At 44.6% G+C, this 20,933-nt stretch overlaps 1 protein-coding gene across 1 annotated transcript in view; it reads left to right on the forward strand.

Annotated features, from left to right (window-relative positions):
- The window catches only part of PITPNM3 (PITPNM family member 3), a 75,802-nt gene that overhangs the window by 10,938 nt on the left and 43,931 nt on the right, over positions 1–20,933 (forward strand). The window contains exon 4 of the mRNA XM_008049885.2: positions 18,358–18,405. Coding sequence (XP_008048076.2) covers positions 18,358–18,405 — 48 coding nt within the window. The remainder of the gene's footprint in view (positions 1–18,357; positions 18,406–20,933) is intronic.

Genomic DNA, 20,933 nt, shown 5'->3' on the forward strand with positions numbered 1-20,933 from the left:
TCCATATGCCTGGCACCTCCCTCAGAGTATCACTGAATTCAGTGACCTGCAGGAACTCCTGTGGGGATTTCTGTGGCAGAGCAACTCCAGGGTATTTTAACAGAGCTTCCTTTGTCAACAGAATGACCACCCAGTGGCATGGGTGATTTAGGGCAGAAGGCTGGGTCCAAGATCCTTGGACTTCTAGGCCTGTGGGGTTGGAATCTGCTGGATAAGGAAAGTGGCAACTGGAGGAGCCTTTGAGCAGGAACAGAAGCTGATGTCGAGAAGGAGGAAGGCAGTGAGGACTGAGATCTTTGGCTTTTTTGTTGGAGTATATGGATGGTGATTAATCTAGGAGGGCTTTCTATGGAGGATAGTTTTGACCAAGCGCTTGATCAACCTGCAAAGCAGGCTGTTCCTTTTCAGCATCCAACCTTCCAAGCATTTGACTATTTTTTAAAAATCACAGAATGTTTATTGAGCACCTATTGTGTGTAAGTGCTTGGCAGGAGGGACCAAAAGTGATTCAAATAAGGCCCCTGCTTTGTGACACAGTATCAGTCAAGCTTAATCTGAGGATTGTCAACCCAGAGGGGAGGGGTAGACTTCTAGAAGGAGGCAAGAGAGGGGATCAAAGAAGGGCTCCTGACAATGAAGTGATGGGGCCAGGCTTTGAAAGTCAAGTGGAAAAGGTAGCCGAGAAGGTTATAAAATCCCAGAGATGCCCAACTGAAGGCTGTTTTTAATTAATGTCACATTGGAGTGAGAAACTGAGCGGGGCTAGAACCCATCCAGGATGCAGGGTGCTAACCTCTCTACCTGTTATCTGGAGGTCAGTTTCTTTCAACCATCGTCCCCAACCCCATGTACCACTCTTCCTACTTTATTTCTTCCTCATGTCTTCTTCTTTTTCCTGTCTTGGTCCTGTCCTTCACAGTCATGTCCGGGTTAGAGTTGCTGAGTGGGTAAGGAGGTGTTCAGTGAAATGGTCCTGGCCTAGGCCAAAAGAACGGCCGTCTTGGTGGCAACTCTCTTGGTGGTGACCATCTTGCCCTAGCATCTGCTCCTTTTCTTATGTTCTATCCCTGCCTCCTTGGTTCAGAGCCCTCCCCATGTGAAAGCACACACCCTAAGAAATGGGCAGACCTCGGATGATCATACCATTTTACAAATGAAGAACCTAGGCTCAGAGGAGCCATGTCTTGCCCATGGTCCTCCAAGTTGGTGGCACCATCAGGCCCAGATCCCTAGTCTCCTGGCTCTCAATCCAGAGCTCCACCCCCTAGATTGGACTGAGGCTTGGCACAGTTTTGGGCCCAGGAGACAGGAGTATAAGCCTTGCAAAGTCAGACCCAGGATACCCAGTCTTAAAGGAAAGGCACCCTGGGCCACTATCCCATCCACTGGAAGTACAGGTTCTGTGTCTGGTCCTCAAGGCCAGTCCAGAGACAATTTTCCAGTCTTTGTAGCCATGTATTTGCAGATGGATCCTTTTCCTACTATTTTCTTTACCTTAAGGACCCCAGAAGTGTCCCAGAAGGGATCATGGATTCTAGGTCCTGCCCTACTACAATGCTTGTAGCCATGAAAAGACAAACCTGGATTTGTACTCACCACTGGCCCCTGCCATCCCCACCCCACACCCTACCCCCACTTGTCTGCCAAAGAACGTATGACTCAGACTCAGTGTGAGCTTAGAAGGGGGTGATGGAGAGGCAGTGTGAGCTGGGAGGACAGAGGAGGGCAGAAGAGAAGGAAGCAGGCAGGGAGGTCCAGGAGAGAGGCAGAAACTGTAGCTTTGGAGTCAGAGAGGTCTGGGTTTGAGCTGCAGACCTGCTATTCCATGACTTTGTGGTCAGGGAGAGTCACGTCACTTCTCTGAAGTTCTGTTTCTTTATCTGCAGTGGTGACTAGTAAAAGCACTGTGAAGATTAAATAAGGCAATACTTACAAAGTGCTTTGGACAGCAGGTAATTTTTATAATGATGGAAGGAGGGGAGAAGTGTGAACTATCTTGCACAAATACAATCCTCACTAATGCTTCCTGGTGCTTATGCACTATTCATGCTAATGCATGAATTAGGGACAGTACCTGCATGTTTTCTCCCAGCACAGAATGAGGAACTGGAAGGGGATAGAGAGGAGGGGGAGACGAAGAAAAAACCAGTTCTTTCTGAGTTCCATTCTCCTGTGGATTCATAATGTGAATTCCCACAACACAACAGAACACATGCATGAATTTCATTCGCTTCAACAGTCATTTATGGAGCCACCACGGGGACCTGACCCTGTGCTAGATGTGGGGAAAACAGAGACAACTAGGATGGCATTGTCCTCCTTCAGGAGCTTGCCACAGAGTGGAGGAGACAGATCGGAGCCAAGGTAAGACAGACTGGGCAAAGGTTCTGGGGAATCTCCTGGGGAAAGGAAGATCTGAGAACCTTTCCTGGAAAGGACTGCTGTCAAAATTGGTGGGATAGGTAGAGCCTATACTCCGGTCTCCTTCGAGTTTTCTGCTCTTACACATAGGGCTCATTCCAGGGACCATTCTCAGGGCCAGTCATACTTTCTTCAAGATGCTTCAGAGACCCTCGATGATGACTCCCAAGTCTACCTTCGGGCACCTTCTCCTGGACTCCAGACTCATTTTTGGTAGTCTCCTACCATCTTCTACCTGATGTCCTCATGCTCCTCACATTCCAAGTGGAGCCGACCTTCTTCCTTTTAAACCTGAATTATGTTTTGTGTTTCATCTTCTCTCTCCTTAACCATTTAAACCATATGTAGCATTGGCACTTTCAGACTGCTCTCACATCTCCAGTTTTTGAGGGTGCTAACTCTGGTGTATGTGTGTGTGCATGCACGCACACACATGCTAACTGTATTTCCTGGGGTTGTTTCTCCATTTTTTACTGTGAGCTCATCTTGGTCACGCACACCTACCTCCCTTTTCTTTTCTGTGGGAGTCTTGCATGGCCTAAGTTATGAAAATATCCTTATAGAGACTGGTCTTATGTTCCTTTCTGCTGGGCCTGAGTGTTTCACTAATCTTGAATATTTTATAGGCTAAATTTATAGCTTAGAGTTTCCATTCTACATGAGTGGTGTAAATTTAGACCCTACACCCATAAGTGGCACAGGCTTAAGGTTTTTAATTACTCATGTGTGAATTTTTTCTTTCTCACGGTCTATGAGTGGTTTCTTTGCTGCTTCCCTGAAGAAAGTTTTTATTTTGAGTTCTAGTATGGATGGACTAGATCTTCAAGGGTCCCTCCTACGTAAGGGACTCCTCTTGAACACCTCACCATCCAACGGCCGAAGTCAGGTCTGTGGAGTTCACAAAGGGGTTCTCAGACTCTGGCCCTGGAACCTCTGTCTTTATCCATCTGGTTCATGGGATTCACAGGTGTCCTTATTTCAGCTTTTGTTTCCGTCTCTGGATAGCAATCCCTCTTTGTTTCTGGCACTTTTGTGTTATACATTCTTTATTTTAAGCTCAGTTATATATTTATCTTTTTTGGTAAAATATTGTCTAGTATATATGTAGTTTAATGGAAAGGGATACTTCAGCATTAGCTCAGTGTATCTTATTCATTATCATTGTTATTTTACAATTGCTTACTTTTTTTTTTTTGAGTTGGGATCTCATTCTGTTGCCCAGGCTGGAGTGCAGTGACATAATCATGGCTCACTGGAGCCTTGACCTCCTGGGCTCAGGAGATCCTTTCACATCAGCCTCCTGAATAGCTGGGTCTACAGGTGCACACTACCTTGCTCAGCTAATTTTTTGATTTGTTTTGTAGAGACGAAGTCTTGCTTGCTATATAGCCTAGGCTAGTCTCGAATTCCTGGGCTCAAGCAATCCTCCCGCCTTGGCCTCCCAAAGTACTGGGATCATAGGTGCAAGTCAATGTTGGCCTTTTATCTTATTTTTATTTAATGTTTTTTATTGTGATATAACATACATAACACAAAATTTACCATTGTAACAATTTTTAAAGTGTTCAGTTCAGTGGCATTAAGTCCATTCACACTGTTATGCAACCATCACCACCATCCATCTCTAGAACATTGTCATCTTTCCCAGCTGAAACTCTGTACCCAGTAAATACTAATTTCCAGTCCTGCCCTCCCTTCAGCCCCCAGCAACCACCATTCTACTTTCTGTCTCTATGAATTTGACTTCTCTATGAGTAAAATCACACGGTGTTTGCCCTTTTGCATCTGGCTTCTTTCACTAAACAAAATGTTTTCAAGATTCATCCATATTGTAGCATGAATCTATACTTTATTCCATTTTGTGACTGGAGAACTTTGTACTGTATGTATATATCACATTTTGTTTATCCATTCATCTGCCAATTGATGTTTTGTTTGCTTCTACCTTTTAACCATTGTGAATAATGCTGCTATGAACATTAGTTGCACAAATATCCACCTTATTTCTTGAACTCATTTTCATTGAGAAAACAAACAAAAAATGCAATACAATACAATATAATACAAATAAAACCCAAATCCCCTTAGTTATTCCTTCAATTGCAGACCTCATTGCAGTTTATCTATGTGGTGGGCATCTCTTTAGACTTAGATCATATTAGACATTAGTGTTGTAACTGACCTTTTTTTCCACTTGACAGTAGATCTTGGAGAGTTTTTCATGTGTTTATATATAGATTCACCTCATTCTTTTTATCTGTACTATAGAATTCTCTACAATAGATGTACCATAGTTTGTTTAACCATTCTGTAGTGATAGACATTGGAATCTCTTTCTTTCTTTTTTTTTTTCTATTTGAGTTGAAATCTCTCTCTGTCACCCAGGCTAGAGTGCAGTGGCGTGCTCATGGCCACCCCAGCATCGAAGATCCTTCCACCTCAACCTTCCAAGTAGCTGAAACTACAGGCACACACTACCACACCCAGCTAATTTTTTTAGTTATTGTAGAGATGAGGTCTTGCCAAGTTGCCCAGGCTGTTCTTGAACCCGTGGGCTCAGGCAATCCTCTCACCTCGGCCTCCCACAGAGCTAGGATACAGGCTTGAGTCATCATGCCTGGCCTAAATCTTTCATTATTTAAAAAATGCTACACAAGTTTAAAGTATAAGCATTGCAAATTGCAATAAATACTGCCAAATGGTTTTCCAGAGAGATTGTAAATTTATATTTGCACACCAACTGTGAATTAGGTTGGCCATTTCCCTCAAAATTACCAGATTTGATATTACCATACTTTAAAATTTTACCTAACTGATGAGTGAAAATATTTTCTCATTGTTTTGTTTTGTCTTTACCTGCTTTCTAGTAAAATTGAGCATCTTTTCATAAATGTGTTGACCAATTCTATTTCTTTTCTTCTGAGTTTCTTAAGCATAATTTTTGCTCATCTGCTATTGGATTGTTTGTCCTTTATTACTCACTTTTATGAGGACTTTACATATATTCTGGATATAAACTATTTGACTACTATGTATTTGAAATATTACCACTTTGCTGAAATTCCTTACTAGTTATAATAGTTTTGTCAGTCGATTCTCTTGAATTTTCTAGAGTGTCATATCATTTACATTTTGATATTTAAAATCTTGCCTATATTTATACTACTTATTTTTCTTTTTACATTGTACTGCATAGGGTCTTTAGATTGATGCTGAGTAGGAAGAGTGATAGCAGGCTTTTATGTTTGATCCTGAATGTAATGCTATAATAGAAATATTCTGATGTTTTGCCAGTAAGCATGACCCCTGTCCTAGGATTCCAGAAATATCTCTCATCAAGTTGAAAAAAATTACCTTCTGAAAGTTATGTCTTCTTTCTTGTTCCCCCAATTGTTTATTTATATCCATTATCCCCTCATTCTGTCTCTCTCTGTCTCTGTCTTGTTCTTCATAAGTTTTGCCAAAGATTTATCTATTTTGAGGGCCTTTTCAAGGTGATAATTCTTGGTGTTTTTTTTAAACCAGTTCTATCATAAACTCTGTTTTTCTATTTAATTTATATAAATTAATACTGCTTTTATTTCATTAGTTGTTTCCTTCTACTTTCTTTGGGTTTATGTTACTTGTGCGTTCCCAAATTCTAGAGATAAGAACTTTTAAATCTTGCTTTCTTATTCATATTTGCACAGGTCCCTTCCAATCCTTGGAAAGCCCTAGCAAGGTGTTCACCTATTATCCTTTTTTGGGTAAAATTTGCAAAAGTAAGATTTTAAAAATAATTTTTCTTTAAAGGGGACTCCAAAATTGTATAAGTTTCATTCCCCACAAAACGTGGATCCAGCCACTTTAGCCACATCACACAGGATCTGGATAAGTGGCCTTCTCTTTGTACATCATGTCTAAGGAGCTCAAAACCTCCATGTCTCTTCTCTTGACCCAAGGAGTTATTTAGAACCATTTACAAACATTCTGGCAAATAGAATTTTTTCTTGTTAATTTGCAGCTTTATTCCATTGTGATTGGAGAATATGACCCTAAAGTGATATCTTTTTAAAATTCTTTATTGTCTAAAACACGGGTTTTACGTGTGTGTGTGTGTGTGTGTGTGTGTGTGTGTGTGTGTGTATGAATGCTTGTTATGAGTTCAAAAATATGTATTATCTATACTGTATATGTTGAGTTCTAAGTTCTCTGACTATTAAATCAAAGATCTTATCAATACAGTTTTCTACTTCTCTATTTCCTGTTTTTTATTGACACCATCATTTCTTATACATTCTTTTTCTGTATTTTTAAAAATTTACTTTTTTTTTTTGAAACAGGGTTTCATTCTTTCACTTAGGCTGGAGCGCAGTGGCATGATCATGGCTCACCATAGCCTTAAACTCCTGGGCTCAAGTGATCCTCCTGCTCCAGCTTCCTGAGTAGCTGGGACTAGCAGCACATGCCACCATACCTGGCTCATTTTTAAATTTTCTGTCGAGATGAGATCTTGCTATATTGCCCAGGCTAGTCTTGAACTCCTGCTTTCAAGTCATCCTCCCACCTTGGCCTCCCATAGTGCTGGGCTTATAGGCATAAACCACTGTGCCTGGCAAAATAGACCTTTTAAACACGTTTAAAAACTGGTATTTTTCTACTAGGCTTCAGATTAATTCAGTATCTATATCCTATCACTGAATAGGAAAGGACCTTTTTTCTCCTTTTCTTCCCAACTTCTATATTTCTTGTTCAGGTTATTGTCAATTATTTTTTTCAACTTAATGATACGTTTTACTACTTTACTTTGGGGGAGTTTTTTTTCTCTCTCTCATCATAGTGGCTGTGGCAATGACAACTTCTCCTCCTTCTCATTCTTCTTCAGTTAAGTGTATTAAGATATAATTTACATTCAGCAGAATTCACCCTTTATGGTGTATAGTTCTCACTGCAACTTCTTGAATGCCATGACTTTCTCTTGGATTTACTTTCTCTCTTCGCTAGAACATCTCAAGTAATTCTTTCCGGTAGGATCTTTGGATAGCAAATTTCCAGGTTCTTACATTGCTAAACATGTCTTCATTTTGCTTTCTTATTTGAATCCAAGTTTATCTGCATCCATAATCATGTTCCCAACTATCTCTGAAGATATTCCTCTATGACTTTCTTGCATTTGGTGTTATTGGTGAGAAGACTAATTTGATTCTCATTCCTTTGTGAGCAATCTGTTTTTTACTCTTCTTGAAGCTTAAAGATTTTAAATTTATATTACACGTGTTCTGAAATTGCAAACAATGTTTCTAGGTGAGATTGTTGTTGCTGTTTGTCATGACTGCACCTGACTGGCCTCTTTCTTTGTTGTGAAGTGGTTTTTAAATTTTTTTTCTTCAAGTATTTCTTTCTGTGTTTTGTTCTTCCAAAGCTTCTATTAGACAGATGCAGGAACTTTTCTAATCATCTTGTCCTTCTTATTCTTATTTCTTGGTCCTTGTTGGGTTCTGAAAGTATTCCTTGGCTCTAACCAACAGCACACTCATATTCTCTTCATCAGCTCTTTCCCTTTTGATGGTCAGCTCTTCCTCTTCAGTGGGTTAAAAAAATTTAGACAATCATCTTTTATTTTAATGTGCTTTGATATTATTATTATTATTATTATTATTATTGAGTTGGAGTCTCACTCTGTCACCCAGACTGGAGTGCAGTGGCTGCCCCGGCCACCGCAGCCTCGACCTGCTGGGTTCCGGCGATCCTTCTGCCTCAGCCTTCCAAGTAGCTGAAACTACAGGCGGGCGCTACCACGCCCAGCTAATTTTTTGATTTATTGTAGAGATGAGGTCTCGCTTGCCCAGGCGGGTCTCGAACCCACGGGCTCAGGCAATCTACTCACCTCAGCCTCCCAAAGTGCGGGATTACAGGCTGAGCCACTGAGCCCGGCTTATTATTGTTATTATTATTATTATTATTATTATTATTAACAACCTGATACTGGTTCATGGAGGCTATGGGCTTATACTATGTTTTTCAAAGTCTTCTTCTGCTTATTCTATTACATTTCAGAGTTTGGGGGTAGGTTCGAGATGGTTAGGAATAACCACACACTTAAAATTGGGTCAATTAGCCAAAGATCATAAGTGAGATTATGACACAGCGCAGGAGTCATCTTGATTCTAATTATCTGTGGAAGCACACAGTTGCCATTAACACTATTCAAGTGAAGCAGGTCTTGCCAGATTCTTTTTTTTTAATTTGAGATATAATTCACATACCATAAAACCCACCATTTAAAAAAGTGTATCATTTAATGGCTTTAGTGTAGTCACAACGTGATGCAACCATCAACATTATCTAGTTCAGAAATACTTTCATTACGTCAAAAACAAAGCCCATACCTATTAGCAATCATTTCCCATTCTCCTTCCCACAGCCCCTGGTATTTCATATAAACTGAATGAAAAATGTGTCTTTTTGTGTCTGACTTCTTTTGCTTAGTGTAATGTTTTGATATTCATCCATGCTGTAGCATGAATCAGCACTTCATTCAATTTTATGGATGAATATTGTTCCATTGTATGTATATGCCACATTTCATTTACTATTCATCAGTTGATAATATTTGAGTTGTTTCTACTTTTTGGCTATCATTAATAATTCTGTTGTAGTATCCATATGCTAGTTTTTGTGTGGATAGCTTTTCAATTATCTTGGATATATATCTAGAAGTGAAATTGCTGTAATATAATGGTAATCCTGTTTTTTTTTTTTTAAGAACTGCCAAATTATTTTCCAGTGTAGCCATATCACTTTACATTCCCATCAGTAATGGGTTCTGATTTCTCCACCCCCTTGCCAACACTCATTGTTGACTGGCTTTTTGGTGATAACCATCTTACTAGGTATGAAGTGATGGCTTATTGTGGTTTTTAGTTTTATTTTCTTAATGACTAATGGTTTTGAGCACCCTTCTATGCACTTACTGGTCATTTGTTTACCTTCTTTGGAAAAAATATCTATTCAAATCCTTTACTCATTTTAAATTTGGACTGTTTGTCTTTTTATTGTTGAATTCTAAGAGTTCTTTACATATTCTGGACCCTGGGCCATTAGCAGATATATGACTTATGAATTTTTTCTTCCATTTTGTCTTTTCTACTTTTTTGATAATGTCCTTTGGAGCACAAAATTCTCAAATGTTGATGAAGTCCAAATTATCCATTTGAAATTTTACTGTCTATGCTTTTGGTGCCATATCCAAGGTCATGGATATTTACTCCCATATTTTCTTTGAAAACTTTTATAGTTTTAGCTCTTTGATCTACTTTGAGTTAATTTTTGTGTATGGTGTAAGGAAGTGGTTCTTTTGCATGTGGGTAACCAGTTGTACCAGTACCATTTATTGAAAACACTATTCTTTCTTCCATTGAATTGTTTTGACACCTTTGTCAAAAATCAGTTGTTCATAGATGTCTGGGTTTAATTCTGGAATCTCAGTTCTATTCCACTTGTACATATGTGCCAGTATGCTATGCAGTCTTAATTACTATACACCTGTAGTACATTTGAAATCAGAAAGTGGGAGTTCACCACATTTGGTTTTCTTCTGCAAGATTGTTTTGGTAATTCTGTATTCCTCACATTTCCATATAAACTTTAGGGGTCAGTCTACCAATTTCTGCAAAAAGTTAGATGGGATTTTGATAGGAATTTTGTTGAATCTGTAGATCAATTTGGAGAGTATTGCCATATTAACAATATTAGTTCCAACCCATGAACATGTCTTTATACTTATTTAGGTCTTCTTTAATTCTTTCAATGTTTTGTGGTTTTCAGTGTACAAGTCTTACATTTGTTGTGTTAAATTTATTTCTAGATATTTTATTATTTGATACTATTAACTGAAATTGTTTTAATTTTATTTTTAGATTATCCATTGCAAGTGTATGAAAATACAATTGATTTTTGTACATTGATCTTGCATTCTGCAATTTGCTAAACTCATTTATTAGGGTTTGTTTTTGGATTTTCTTAGAACTTCCTATGCATAAGACCATGACATCCCCAAATAGAAATAGTTTTACTTTTTCCTTTCCAACTTAGATACCTTTTATTTCCTTTTCTTATCTAATTTACCTGACTAGACTCTCTAGTATAATATTGAATAGAATTGGGGAGAGTAGTCATCTTGTCTTGTTTCTGATCATAGGAGGAAAGTTTTCAGCCTTTCACCATTGAATAAGATGTTAACTGTAGAGTTTTTTTATGATTACCCTTTACCTGGTTGAGGAAGTTCCCTTCTATTCCTAGTTTGTTGATATTTTTTAGCCATAAAAGGGCATTTGATTCTGTCAAAAGCTTTTTCTGCATATCTATTGAGATGTACATGTGATTTCTATCTTTTATTCTATCAATATGGGGCATTACATTGATTGATGTTCATATGCGGAATAACCTTGCATTCCTGGGATAAATTCCACTTGGTTCTTGATGAATCTTGCAACGTCTCTGACCTTTTATGCTCAGAGTTTCCATTTCTCTTCCAGAATAATTTATGCTAACAGTCTATGAGCTGTCAGTTGAGGAATTGTTTACAATCAGGGCTCTTCTTGTTCTTGAAACAAACTCGGTGTCAGCAAGGACACATTCTCATTGATAGGAAGGAAGCAGCCGCTGCCTGGGTATCCCTGATCAATTTGTCTCCCTCTCACTTTCCAAAGGGCTATTTTTTCCTACTATTCACTGCTTTACTCTGGCTTATGCCCTTGTGTCTGGCCATATGTTTCTCAAAGAGTGGTACCTGGATCAATAGCATTAGCATCACTTGGGAACTTGTTAGAAATATGAGCTTGAGTGCCTTACCCAGATGAATCAGCTAAACTCTGAGAGTAGGGCTCAGAAGCTATGTTTTAACTAGTCCTGTGTTCTTGATGCACACTAAAATTTGAGAGCCATAAATTACTAGGATACTAAATTGGTCAAGGTACCCATAGGTTCGTTTCCCTGTATTCCTTTCCCTTCAATCATTGAGTTCAAATCTCTTTCTTCAAACATTGTTGGCTTTCTTCTAATACTTAGTGATATTCATGTGTGTTCCACTTTGTATTTGCAGTTTCCTGTTAGCCTAGCTCTGAGTGATAGGATATGTCTGTTTACTGAAACCTTCTGTCATCTAATTATTGGAGAGGAGAGAAACTGCTGCTGGGTGGCCAGTAACTTCTGGTTTATTCCTCTTGGGAATTTTCAGCCTCCCAGGGGATCCTTCACACATTCATCCTTTCTCACACCTGGAGACAGATGTCTTTGGTACCGCAGGGCTTAGAGGGAGGACCAAAGCCCCTGGCTCTTCTACTATGGCAGCTCAGACAATCACAAGAGCTTCCTTTGCACCTGTATTTTCCACCTGTGAGTCTGCTGTCTCCTCTGAGCTGCCTCTACTATTGGCCACAGACCTTCTTTTGCACAATTGAGGTTATGGTTTTCACTCTCCTAGGCTGGCTTTATGGGCATTTGTCCTTTGCTGTCACAGGAGTCTCCACACTCAGAAAGATCACACACTTAATTTTATACTCTGCTGTCGCCATCTTGAAATTCTTAATTAGTTTGACCAAAGGGCCCCACACTTTCATTGTACACTAAGCCTTGAAAATTATGCAACCAATCCTGCCTCCCTTAATTAGATCTCTCTGCCTTTTACCTTTTGGGATGTCTCACAGTTTCTAGTCTGCTAAGAACACTGCCTCTTATTTTACAGTGCTACTAAAGATTAATTCAGGTAAAAATAATTGATATCACTTTTTAGGGATTTGAGAGAGGAGAAAAAGACTAGATCATGCAGTCAGTTTACCATCTTTATCTAATCCTACTGTGATGCTTCTAAAATAGAAATCCAGTAATATCATTGTCACGGAATTGGCAACTAGGTCTTTGTTGCCTGCAGAATGAGGCACAAATCCCTCAGCCTGGTATATAAGGCCATCCACAATTTGGTTCTAGCCTTCCTTCTAACAGTGATATATTTCCTGAGTTTGTAAGTTTGCTATCACCACAGGACTCAAACAGCCCTGGAACATCTACCATGAGGGACATTATAAAGGGGCTGTCCAATCATTGCTATGATCTCAAGGCTGCTTGTGATTCTGATACACGTGATTTCTAGGCCATCCCTCCCCTCCTCTTCCATTCACTCTGTATCCTAGTCAAATGGCCAGGGGGCTTCCTACAGATTCCCGAGCCTGCTTTCAGTTCTTCAGCTTTCTGCCTTTGCTCCTGCTCCTCCCATGACTTTATCTCCGGCTCTCACAATCCTGTGCGCTTCCTCCAGGAAGCCTCCCTAATACCCAGCCTCTCCCAGACCGCCTCCCCCATTCCCAGCACAGCTCCGTTGGTCCCTCGCCTGCAGCATTGACCACTTCTTCCACCTGTGTCTTTCCTAGTGGGTGCCTTTCCTCCATGTCTGGGCCCCACGTGGTGAGGGGCTCGTTGTGCATTCATGTGTTCCCTCGCTCCCTTATGCATTCAGTGCACACCAGCTGGTACTTTGTGTCCAGACCCTGTGCTTGTCAATGTTGGAGACACATGGATGACTCAGAAGTGGACTCAGAATTGACTGGCTCTGAGACGGGGGGGTGGGGCAGTGAGAGTTTGGCGAGCTAATTGCTCGACCAAGAGTGGGAACAGAGTACAGAGGGGTGAAAGAGGAAGTGGGGTTGGTGCTGAGACATGAGGAGCTTGGGAGGCTTTGCTGGGCTTGGGACAGACCAGTGTGGGTGTGACAGGCAGAGGAAACAGCAGGGGCAAAGATGCAAAGGGAGGTAAGAGAAGGCAGGGAGATTTGGGAACCACGCAGAGTTCGTCTTGACTGAGGTTGGGGTGTGAGGTCCGGGATTGGGGGGTGAGGTGTGGGGCTGGAGGTGGGAGGTCTTGGAGAAGAGGCAGGGACAGAAAAGCTGGAGATGCGGGCTTTGAGTGCTAGGCTGAGGAGCTGGCCCCCTGCAGAGTCACTTTTTAGAAAGGTCATTCTGGAAGTCAATGTACAAGGTAACAGGAGGGCCCGGGGAGTGAGTGTAGAGGCTTGTGATGAGCCAGGTGAGACGTGATGAGCTCGAATCTTGACCAGTAGCTCAGTGAAATCTCAATGTTGGGAGAACCCTGAGCAGGGAGAGAGCATGCGGATCTTTCCTTCTCGGCCACACTTCAAGAGCCGAGTCACCAGACTGGCCTGGAGCTCAACTGAGGCTCCCAAGACCCAGTGATGGGAGAGCCCAGGGCAAGTCCAGCTTCAGCAGCTCCTGTCCCTGCTCTGGGGGGTCTGCCTTCTGGTATATTGGAAGGAGAGTTCCCAATTCTTTCTTTCCCAGGGCCCCGTCTGTCTGAATCACTCTCCCAGCAATCACCCAATGCACCCCCCTGGGTGCAGGCAGACTCTTCTGTTTCAGAAGTTTGCTGATGGTGCCTCTGTTCGCGCTACACATGTTGCTTCTCTTGCTCTTGGGGAACTCGCAGTTTGCTGGAAGGGGATTGGAAAGAGGAGTTATAAAATCATGCAGGAAACCATTAGCAGAACTTGAACTTATCTTCTTGGAGGAGGTGATGTGGCCTAGACTCCCAGGGCTGTGTGAGTTTGGGACAGGTGGGATGAATGGGGCCTGGGCTTGGGGTGAGCCATGAAGGTCCTGCCTCCCTGTCCTTCACCTTTTCTGTGTAGACCATCCTGTTTGCAGAAGATCCCAGCAGCTCCTGTGCTTGAAACCAGCTCCAGTTGAGGCAAGGCTGTTGGGCCCAGGGCCCCGGGAGGCTCCAGGCTAAGTGGGGTCTCATTTAGGCAGCAGCTGAGCCAGCCGCGCAGTTGGTTAATCGCCCTCGTCCTGGGAGCCCACTAATCAGGAAGCCGGGTTCACAGTTGGCTCCTCCCTCGCTGGCGGCTTCTAGGAAGATGGAGCTAGGGCCCTGTCTGTCTGAATCACTCTCCCAGCAATCACCCAACACACCCCCCTGGGTGCAGGCAGACTCTCCTGTTTCAGAAGTTTGCTGATGCTAGGCTGGGCAGGCAAGGCCAGCTTCCTGCTGTGTGGGCCCACACTTACCTTGTCAGACAGCAGGTCCGCTCTTGCCTGGGTCAGTGGCCTCACCAGCCCTCGGAATCCTTGGATGCCTGGTGCAGGCTCTGCTGCAGGAGAGACAAAGCCTGAGGGAAACACCAGTTGGTCCCCAAGCCTCTGGATGCGCCTCCTAGCACCCCTTGCAAACACCTCCTTCTCTGCTCCCATCCTCCCCGCCTCTTAGTCCTGACTTGTTGCAGCCTTCCTCTGCCTTCATGCCTCTCCACTCTGGGAAGCACCACCCAGGCTGCCCCAGCCGTCCCAGGAAGACCCTACTCTTGAAAACCCCCACCCATGGGGGGCGGAGTGAGGTCGTGGAAAGAGCCCTTGCCAGAATTGGGCTAAGGGGCCAGAGCTAAATGTTGGGTGAGTGATTTTATCCTGCTGAGCCTCAGTGTCCTTCTCTGCTAAGGTGACTTTTCCACACAGATGTGGAATCTCAATGGTGTCACGTGTGGCAGGCCAGAAAGCACCTGTGTGCTCAGATTCAGCGTTCATAAGTGATGCAGCCAAGGCCACACACTTGGTCAGCTCTGAGGAGTCCCCAGAGCACGGCTCCGACCCCCTCTCCTGGTGTTTTCCCTCTACTTACCATGGAAATCCTATGCACTAGCGTTTTGATGATACCCACCTCTGGGCCCCTTCTCTCTTGGGTCCCCTGGCTTCTTCCTGCCTATGCACTCTGTGTCCCCAGCTCCTATAGCCTTGTCTACCAGGCATCCTTGCCTCATCTAGCCAGGCTAAAAGCCAGGCTTACTTTCTAGTAATGAAAGCAATGAATGGCATCAACATAAACCATCTCGGTGAGTAGCAGCTACAGGCCTGGGTGAGAACATGGAGGTGATGACTCAGACCTGGCCTATCCCTCTGCTGGAGTCCTTCCCTCCCCTACAGTCTGGCGCATAATCGGTGCCTAAGAAATGTCAGAGACATCTGTGTTGTACTCAGGGTTTGTGACCAGTGTTCTAAAAGGCCCTGGTCACTGTTCAGACTGTTCTGAATGCCTCAAGTGTGTGTTCTGTGAGTGAAGTCTGACGGGACATTGGACATGTTTGGGGGCTTGGAACTTCGCTCACATGTGGTCCTGCCTCCCATCCCCTCAGAGTCTTCCAGGTGGGCTCTTGGCCTCCTGCTCTCCTGCCCTCTGGCTCCTTAGCCCCACCCACTTTCTTCTCCCTTCCCTGCCCATGGACAGTTGCCATACTCCCTCCAAGCAGGGGTCTGGGCTCGGGCAGGGTTGGGGTCAGGTGCTCATTCCTTACTGTGTCTCACATGAGGGCTGGCAGCACCTTGGCACATTCTGAGGGTGACTCAGAGGGAGCAAGCCTGTCACTCACCCTAACCAGGGACCTAGTGCATTTCAGTGTGGAGGTTGCACTTCTTGCCTACCCTGGATGGGGCAGCAGGCCTGTGGTGAGGGTAAATGCATGGTTCCACTCTCCAGCTCTAGCTCGTAGCACAGTGCATGGGTCCAGTGGCTGGCAGGAGGGAGACCTGGGCGTTGGTGGGCTTCCTGTGTGTCAAGCTAAGGAGTGGGGGCCCTGGGACCTTGGGGGTCTTCTCTCACCCCATGAGTGTCCCTGTGCATCAGAGAACACAGCATTAAGTTGCAAATAAACACCACCACGACCAGTCAAGGGAATCCTCAGGAAAAAGGAAAAACTTTATCATTTAGTACCTTTAGCAGCATTTTTTTTTTCCTGTTTGAACAGGGCCCCTGCATCACCTTTGTGCACCAGGCCTTGCTAATTATGTAGCTGGTTTAGGGTGTAGTAGAGAAAGCAGGATATTTGGATTTGGAAGAGTTTGTAAGTCCCTTTGCCTCTCAAAGTCTCAGTTTTCTTATCTGTAAATGGGCTTCCCCCCTAGGGCCATCCTCTCTCACACCCCTGCTTTTCCTTGGACTTGACATTCTGTGGACAAGGTCTTGTCAGCTGCTTGGAATGCCCTGCTCTTTCCTCTCCTGTCCAGGCTCAAATTGCCACTCTGCCACGGTCTTCCTGGGTCCTCAGTGACAACGAACCTCTCCCTCTTCTTCTCTCCTGGCCCTTCTTGTCACAATTAGCCTTGTGCCTCTCTTGACTCACTCTCCTCTGCATCCCCCTGCTTCCCCCACTTCCCCTGGCACGGTGCTTGGCAGAAAGAAGGTGTGTGTTTTTTGAATGTGTGTCTTAATTTCTAAGTGAGATCCTACTCTGTTGGGGAGTGGCAGTTGACTTTCCCTAGATGCTCCTAAGCTCCAAGGGTCTCAGCTGGTGCCCAGATGTGATGGTGGTAGGCTTCGGACCCTGACCTGTGTGTTGGACCCAGGGTCAGTCCTTGTTCCTGTCCACATATGTGCTGATCTTGCACCTGGGAAATGTCTGCAGCCACCTCATCATGCTCTAGGAGGGTACCCAGGCCTCTGCCCTCTCCTGGCTTCCTCTTGGGCACAGGCTCTGTCACGACCCCTGAGCCTAGGGAGAGCTGTGAGCTGGCACACCATTAACGGTTGATTCTCTCCATCGGGCTCCAACTGAGGTCATGATGAAGAACAAAGAAACAAGATCTTGAGCCAGTTGTTAGAGGCGAATAAGTAAATGAAGCAACGACAAGAGCCATTCTCACTTATTGAACACTTTCTATGTGCTTGGCTGTGTTCTCAGGGCTTTATGCCTATTCTTCACTTACTATTCACAATAGCCCTAGAACCAACTATCCCCATAGGGCCGATTAGAAGTCTGGGGCATGTAGAGATTACATAACTCGCCCAAGGGTCCACAGTTAGTCATTGATGGAGCTGGCATTTGAAACTGTAATGAGTACTACCCAACAGCTTTCGGTACCTGGAAGGTTCTTAGCATGGGATCCACACTGTCTTGTAGGAGTGAGACCCAGAGAGGGAGCGTGACATGCCTCAGGTCACACAACATGTCAGAGGGGCCTAGAACAGTATCTGGGCTTTCAGACTAGAATCGTACACTCTTTCCACTATTGACTCCTGCCTGCCTTTGAAAGAGCCCAGGGGCCCTGACCCTGAGGAGGAAGAGACAGATGGGCTAGGATTTGGGTGGCATGAGCCATGAAGCCAGGCAGAGGGCATGAAGAACCGGGGTGCAGGTTCTGACAGATGGCACCTGGAAAGGTGTCACCCAGGAGGCAGGCGTATGGTCAGGAAAAGCAACGCCTGCTAGACCCTGGATTGCTGACTGGGGAGATGGAGGCGTTCCTTCGACCAGAGCTGCCCTTGGGTTCTGTAGGGAGGCTTTGCCTGGAGAAGGGCTCCTGGGCTTCCTGGAGAGGTCTGGAGGTGGCTTCTCTTTGGTCTTGGAGTCCTTCTTCAGAGAACTAGAGTTGGGGGGAAAGCTGCAGACACTGTGGGGGAACTTGGTCTTGCTCGGGAAGCTTTGGTCATGGTGTGTGTGAGGTGCTTGGGAAGCATCCAAAGGAGATGTCGGGAGGTCGGGACAGTGGGATATGTGGATCAGGAGAGAGATGGACTGGAGAGAGAGATTGAGCGGGCAGTTATCACATGGACAACATGTTGCATAGTATTCAACGCTGACCTCAGAGGAGAGTGTCGATACGGGCAGCTCTAATTAGCAGCTGCTTTATAGGGGTGAGAGGAGAAGAGGAGCCCAGAGAAGATGGAGGTGAAAATGTCCAGGGGCTAGCAGGGGAGCCAGGTCGAACCTCCCCATCAACGGCATCCACATGGCACAGGCAGGGCCAGACAGGGCCTGAAGCAGTGGGAGATACCTCTGTCTACCTCCAGCTGTGGGATGGGGGTAGCTGGAGAGGAGAGGCAGAGGCAGCCACAAGGGGCCTCCTCAGGAAACACAGTGATGTGGCTCTGTCTGCTCATGTCTCTTTCCTTTTTCTGCAGTGGAAGGGACCACGCCATGCACGTCCAGCATCCTCCAGGAGAAGCAGCGTGAGTTGAGCCTGACCCCCATGGAGTCAGTTTTTCCCCTTGGATGGGTCCAAGTTTCTTGGGCCTGGGTTCCCTCTCATCTATCAGAGCACAGACGGGTGGCAGATCCTCACCATTCTGCCTGCAGGCTAGATCAGAGGGTGTGCAGTCACTCTGGCTGAGTTTGGCCGCTCTCTGCCTCATGACCTGAGCCCCTTGGGTTCCTGAGTTCCCCCATGCTGGGCAGCTTGGGTATCAGGGCCAGAGTGAGGGGTGGGAGGTGGTGGAGGGTGCCAGGAAGTGAACCTAGCAGAACAGATGGGACCATGGAAAGCCGTGTGTGTCTTTTTTTGTAGACAGAGAGGAGGACAGGAAGGGGTAGCAAGTCCCCCCCATGCCACTGTGCCCATCACCTTTGGGTGACACAACTTGCAGGAGCTGCTGATGGTGTCACGGTGACTGAGGTCTGAGGCACCTCGTTCAGGGCTGTGCCAAGGGTTACCATCCTTAAAATCCTATCACAAGGAAGCCATCTCTGCAGAGCCTGGGTTCCTGTGACTGAGTCCTGGGACCTCCCCAGTCCTCGTTACCCTTTGTGCCATACAGGCGCCTCCAGGTTTCCTTCTGCCTGTGTGTTCTCAGAGAGATGACTAGATCCAGGAGAGACCTGGTAAAGATGTGAGCGTTTGCTGACCAAGTGACCTCAGGATATTGTCCCTGGACATTCCGGGTGGACTCTGTGGACAGTGTCTGAGATAAATGTCTTTGCTATTGGCAGTATTGAGTTTTGCAGGAGGCTGGGGTCCAGAGAGGAGCTCGTGTGTGCTCAGAACTTTCCATCCTTCTCTCTTGCTATTTTGATTTGTGGCCACAGCTTTGAGGGGCTCTGTCTGCTCTGCCCACCACCTCCTCAGGCTGGGGCCTGAAGCCTTCCTGCAAGCTCTTCCATTTTTCAGTTGCTGTCTTGAGGTTGGGGAGTACCTGGGACACCAGCCTTCCTGCGGCCGGGGGTCGAGCCCTAAGTGAGTGGGTGCACAGCCTCCTCCTCCCCTGAGATGTTTGTGTTTCTAACATTCAGTGGCAGTTCATAGGCAAAACCCTTCAGGGGCTGGTAGGCGTGAAGATCTCTTTTGGGGACACCCTAAGGTTTAGGCTACAAGTACACCAGGCCAGTGGAAGGGCAGGGCAGGAGCTCAGCACAAGGGGGACTGTGTTCAAATGTCTGCGCAGGTTTTTAATGTGTTGATGTGGAGAGGCTAATGCCATTGGAAGAAGCATTTCTAGTAATTTTCAAAAGGGGCTTGCCATGCAGAGCCACAGGGGAAGCACCAGGTTTGGTCGGGAGGCATGTAGAGATTACATAACTCGCCCAAGGTCCAGAGCCCTTGGGGTTTCTGCAGGAAGGGCAGGGAAACAGCTTAGGATCAGCTGGTTTGAATGTCAGAAGGCCCTTGGCTACAGGGGTGTTCTCTCACTGCCTGCTACCTGACTCTTGGGTGATTTTGAGCAGGGGAGTTTTGGCCTAGTAGGTGAGAATTTGATAGAGGAGATGGTTGGGGTATGGATTTTGGACTGACTGGTTTGCATGTGAAAGGCATACTCCCAAGGGAGTTGTTTATTATCTCTAGGAATTAGCTAACTCAGGGAGGGGCATCTCTCCCTGGCCAGGAAGGCCCCCAAGATGTCAAAAACCTTGTAAAATAAAAAGGCAGTAATATTAATACAGGGATGTCACCACATTCCTCAGGAATTCAGGAGAGAAAAAAAGCCCAGATCATCCCTTCTGGGCCTCTAGGAAGAAGAAACCGTTGCAGCAGCCCCAAAGCAGGAAGCACAGCCCCCCAACATGGGCTTGTGTCCATGATGCCACCCTAGCTCTGTTGCCCACAGACACGATTGAGCTGATGAGATGTTTAGTGTCTTTTGGACCTGGATGAAAACAATGTGTGGTTAAGTAGAGGCAAAGTTTTATTTTTTTTTATGGTTATAGATTTTAGTAAGAATTCTATTGCTGAAAGCTGTCATCAAATTCTACTCCTAAGGATATTCTTATTTCGTGAAGAATAATAGTAGATGAACAGAGAAATTTTGGAGCTGTAATGGTACCTTGGAGGTCATCTAAGCTGGCGATTCCCAAGTATAAACCCAACGTTTTCAGCAGTGAGGAAAATAATAGCACTGTGATGTGTTTCTCCATAATGTTGAATGTATTAAATTGAGAGAACTGTTTTTCACATAATTCAACAATTATGTCCTGACTACAATTTTTGGCATTAAAATACTTTTCCTTTTATGAAATGATGGTGGTGATCGATGGTAATGTGTTTGTTTATTTTTAATTCAAAATTGGCAAAATAAAAGTCTGTGACCCAAATACAAAAAAGAGTAACAGCAATGCCTTGCATTTCTAACGGCACTTTTCCACTTAAAATATATACCCATGCAGATTATCTTATCTCACATTTCCACCAGGCTTTTGAAAACTCACTAAAAACAAGTTACTGAATGTCTCTGGGCCTCGGTTGACTCAGTTGTGGAACGACGGCTAT

The sequence above is a fragment of the Carlito syrichta genome, unplaced genomic scaffold, assembly GCF_000164805.1.
Source record: "Carlito syrichta isolate Samal-C Ts95f unplaced genomic scaffold, Tarsius_syrichta-2.0.1 Scaffold138808, whole genome shotgun sequence".
Lineage (NCBI taxonomy): Eukaryota > Metazoa > Chordata > Mammalia > Primates > Tarsiidae > Carlito > Carlito syrichta.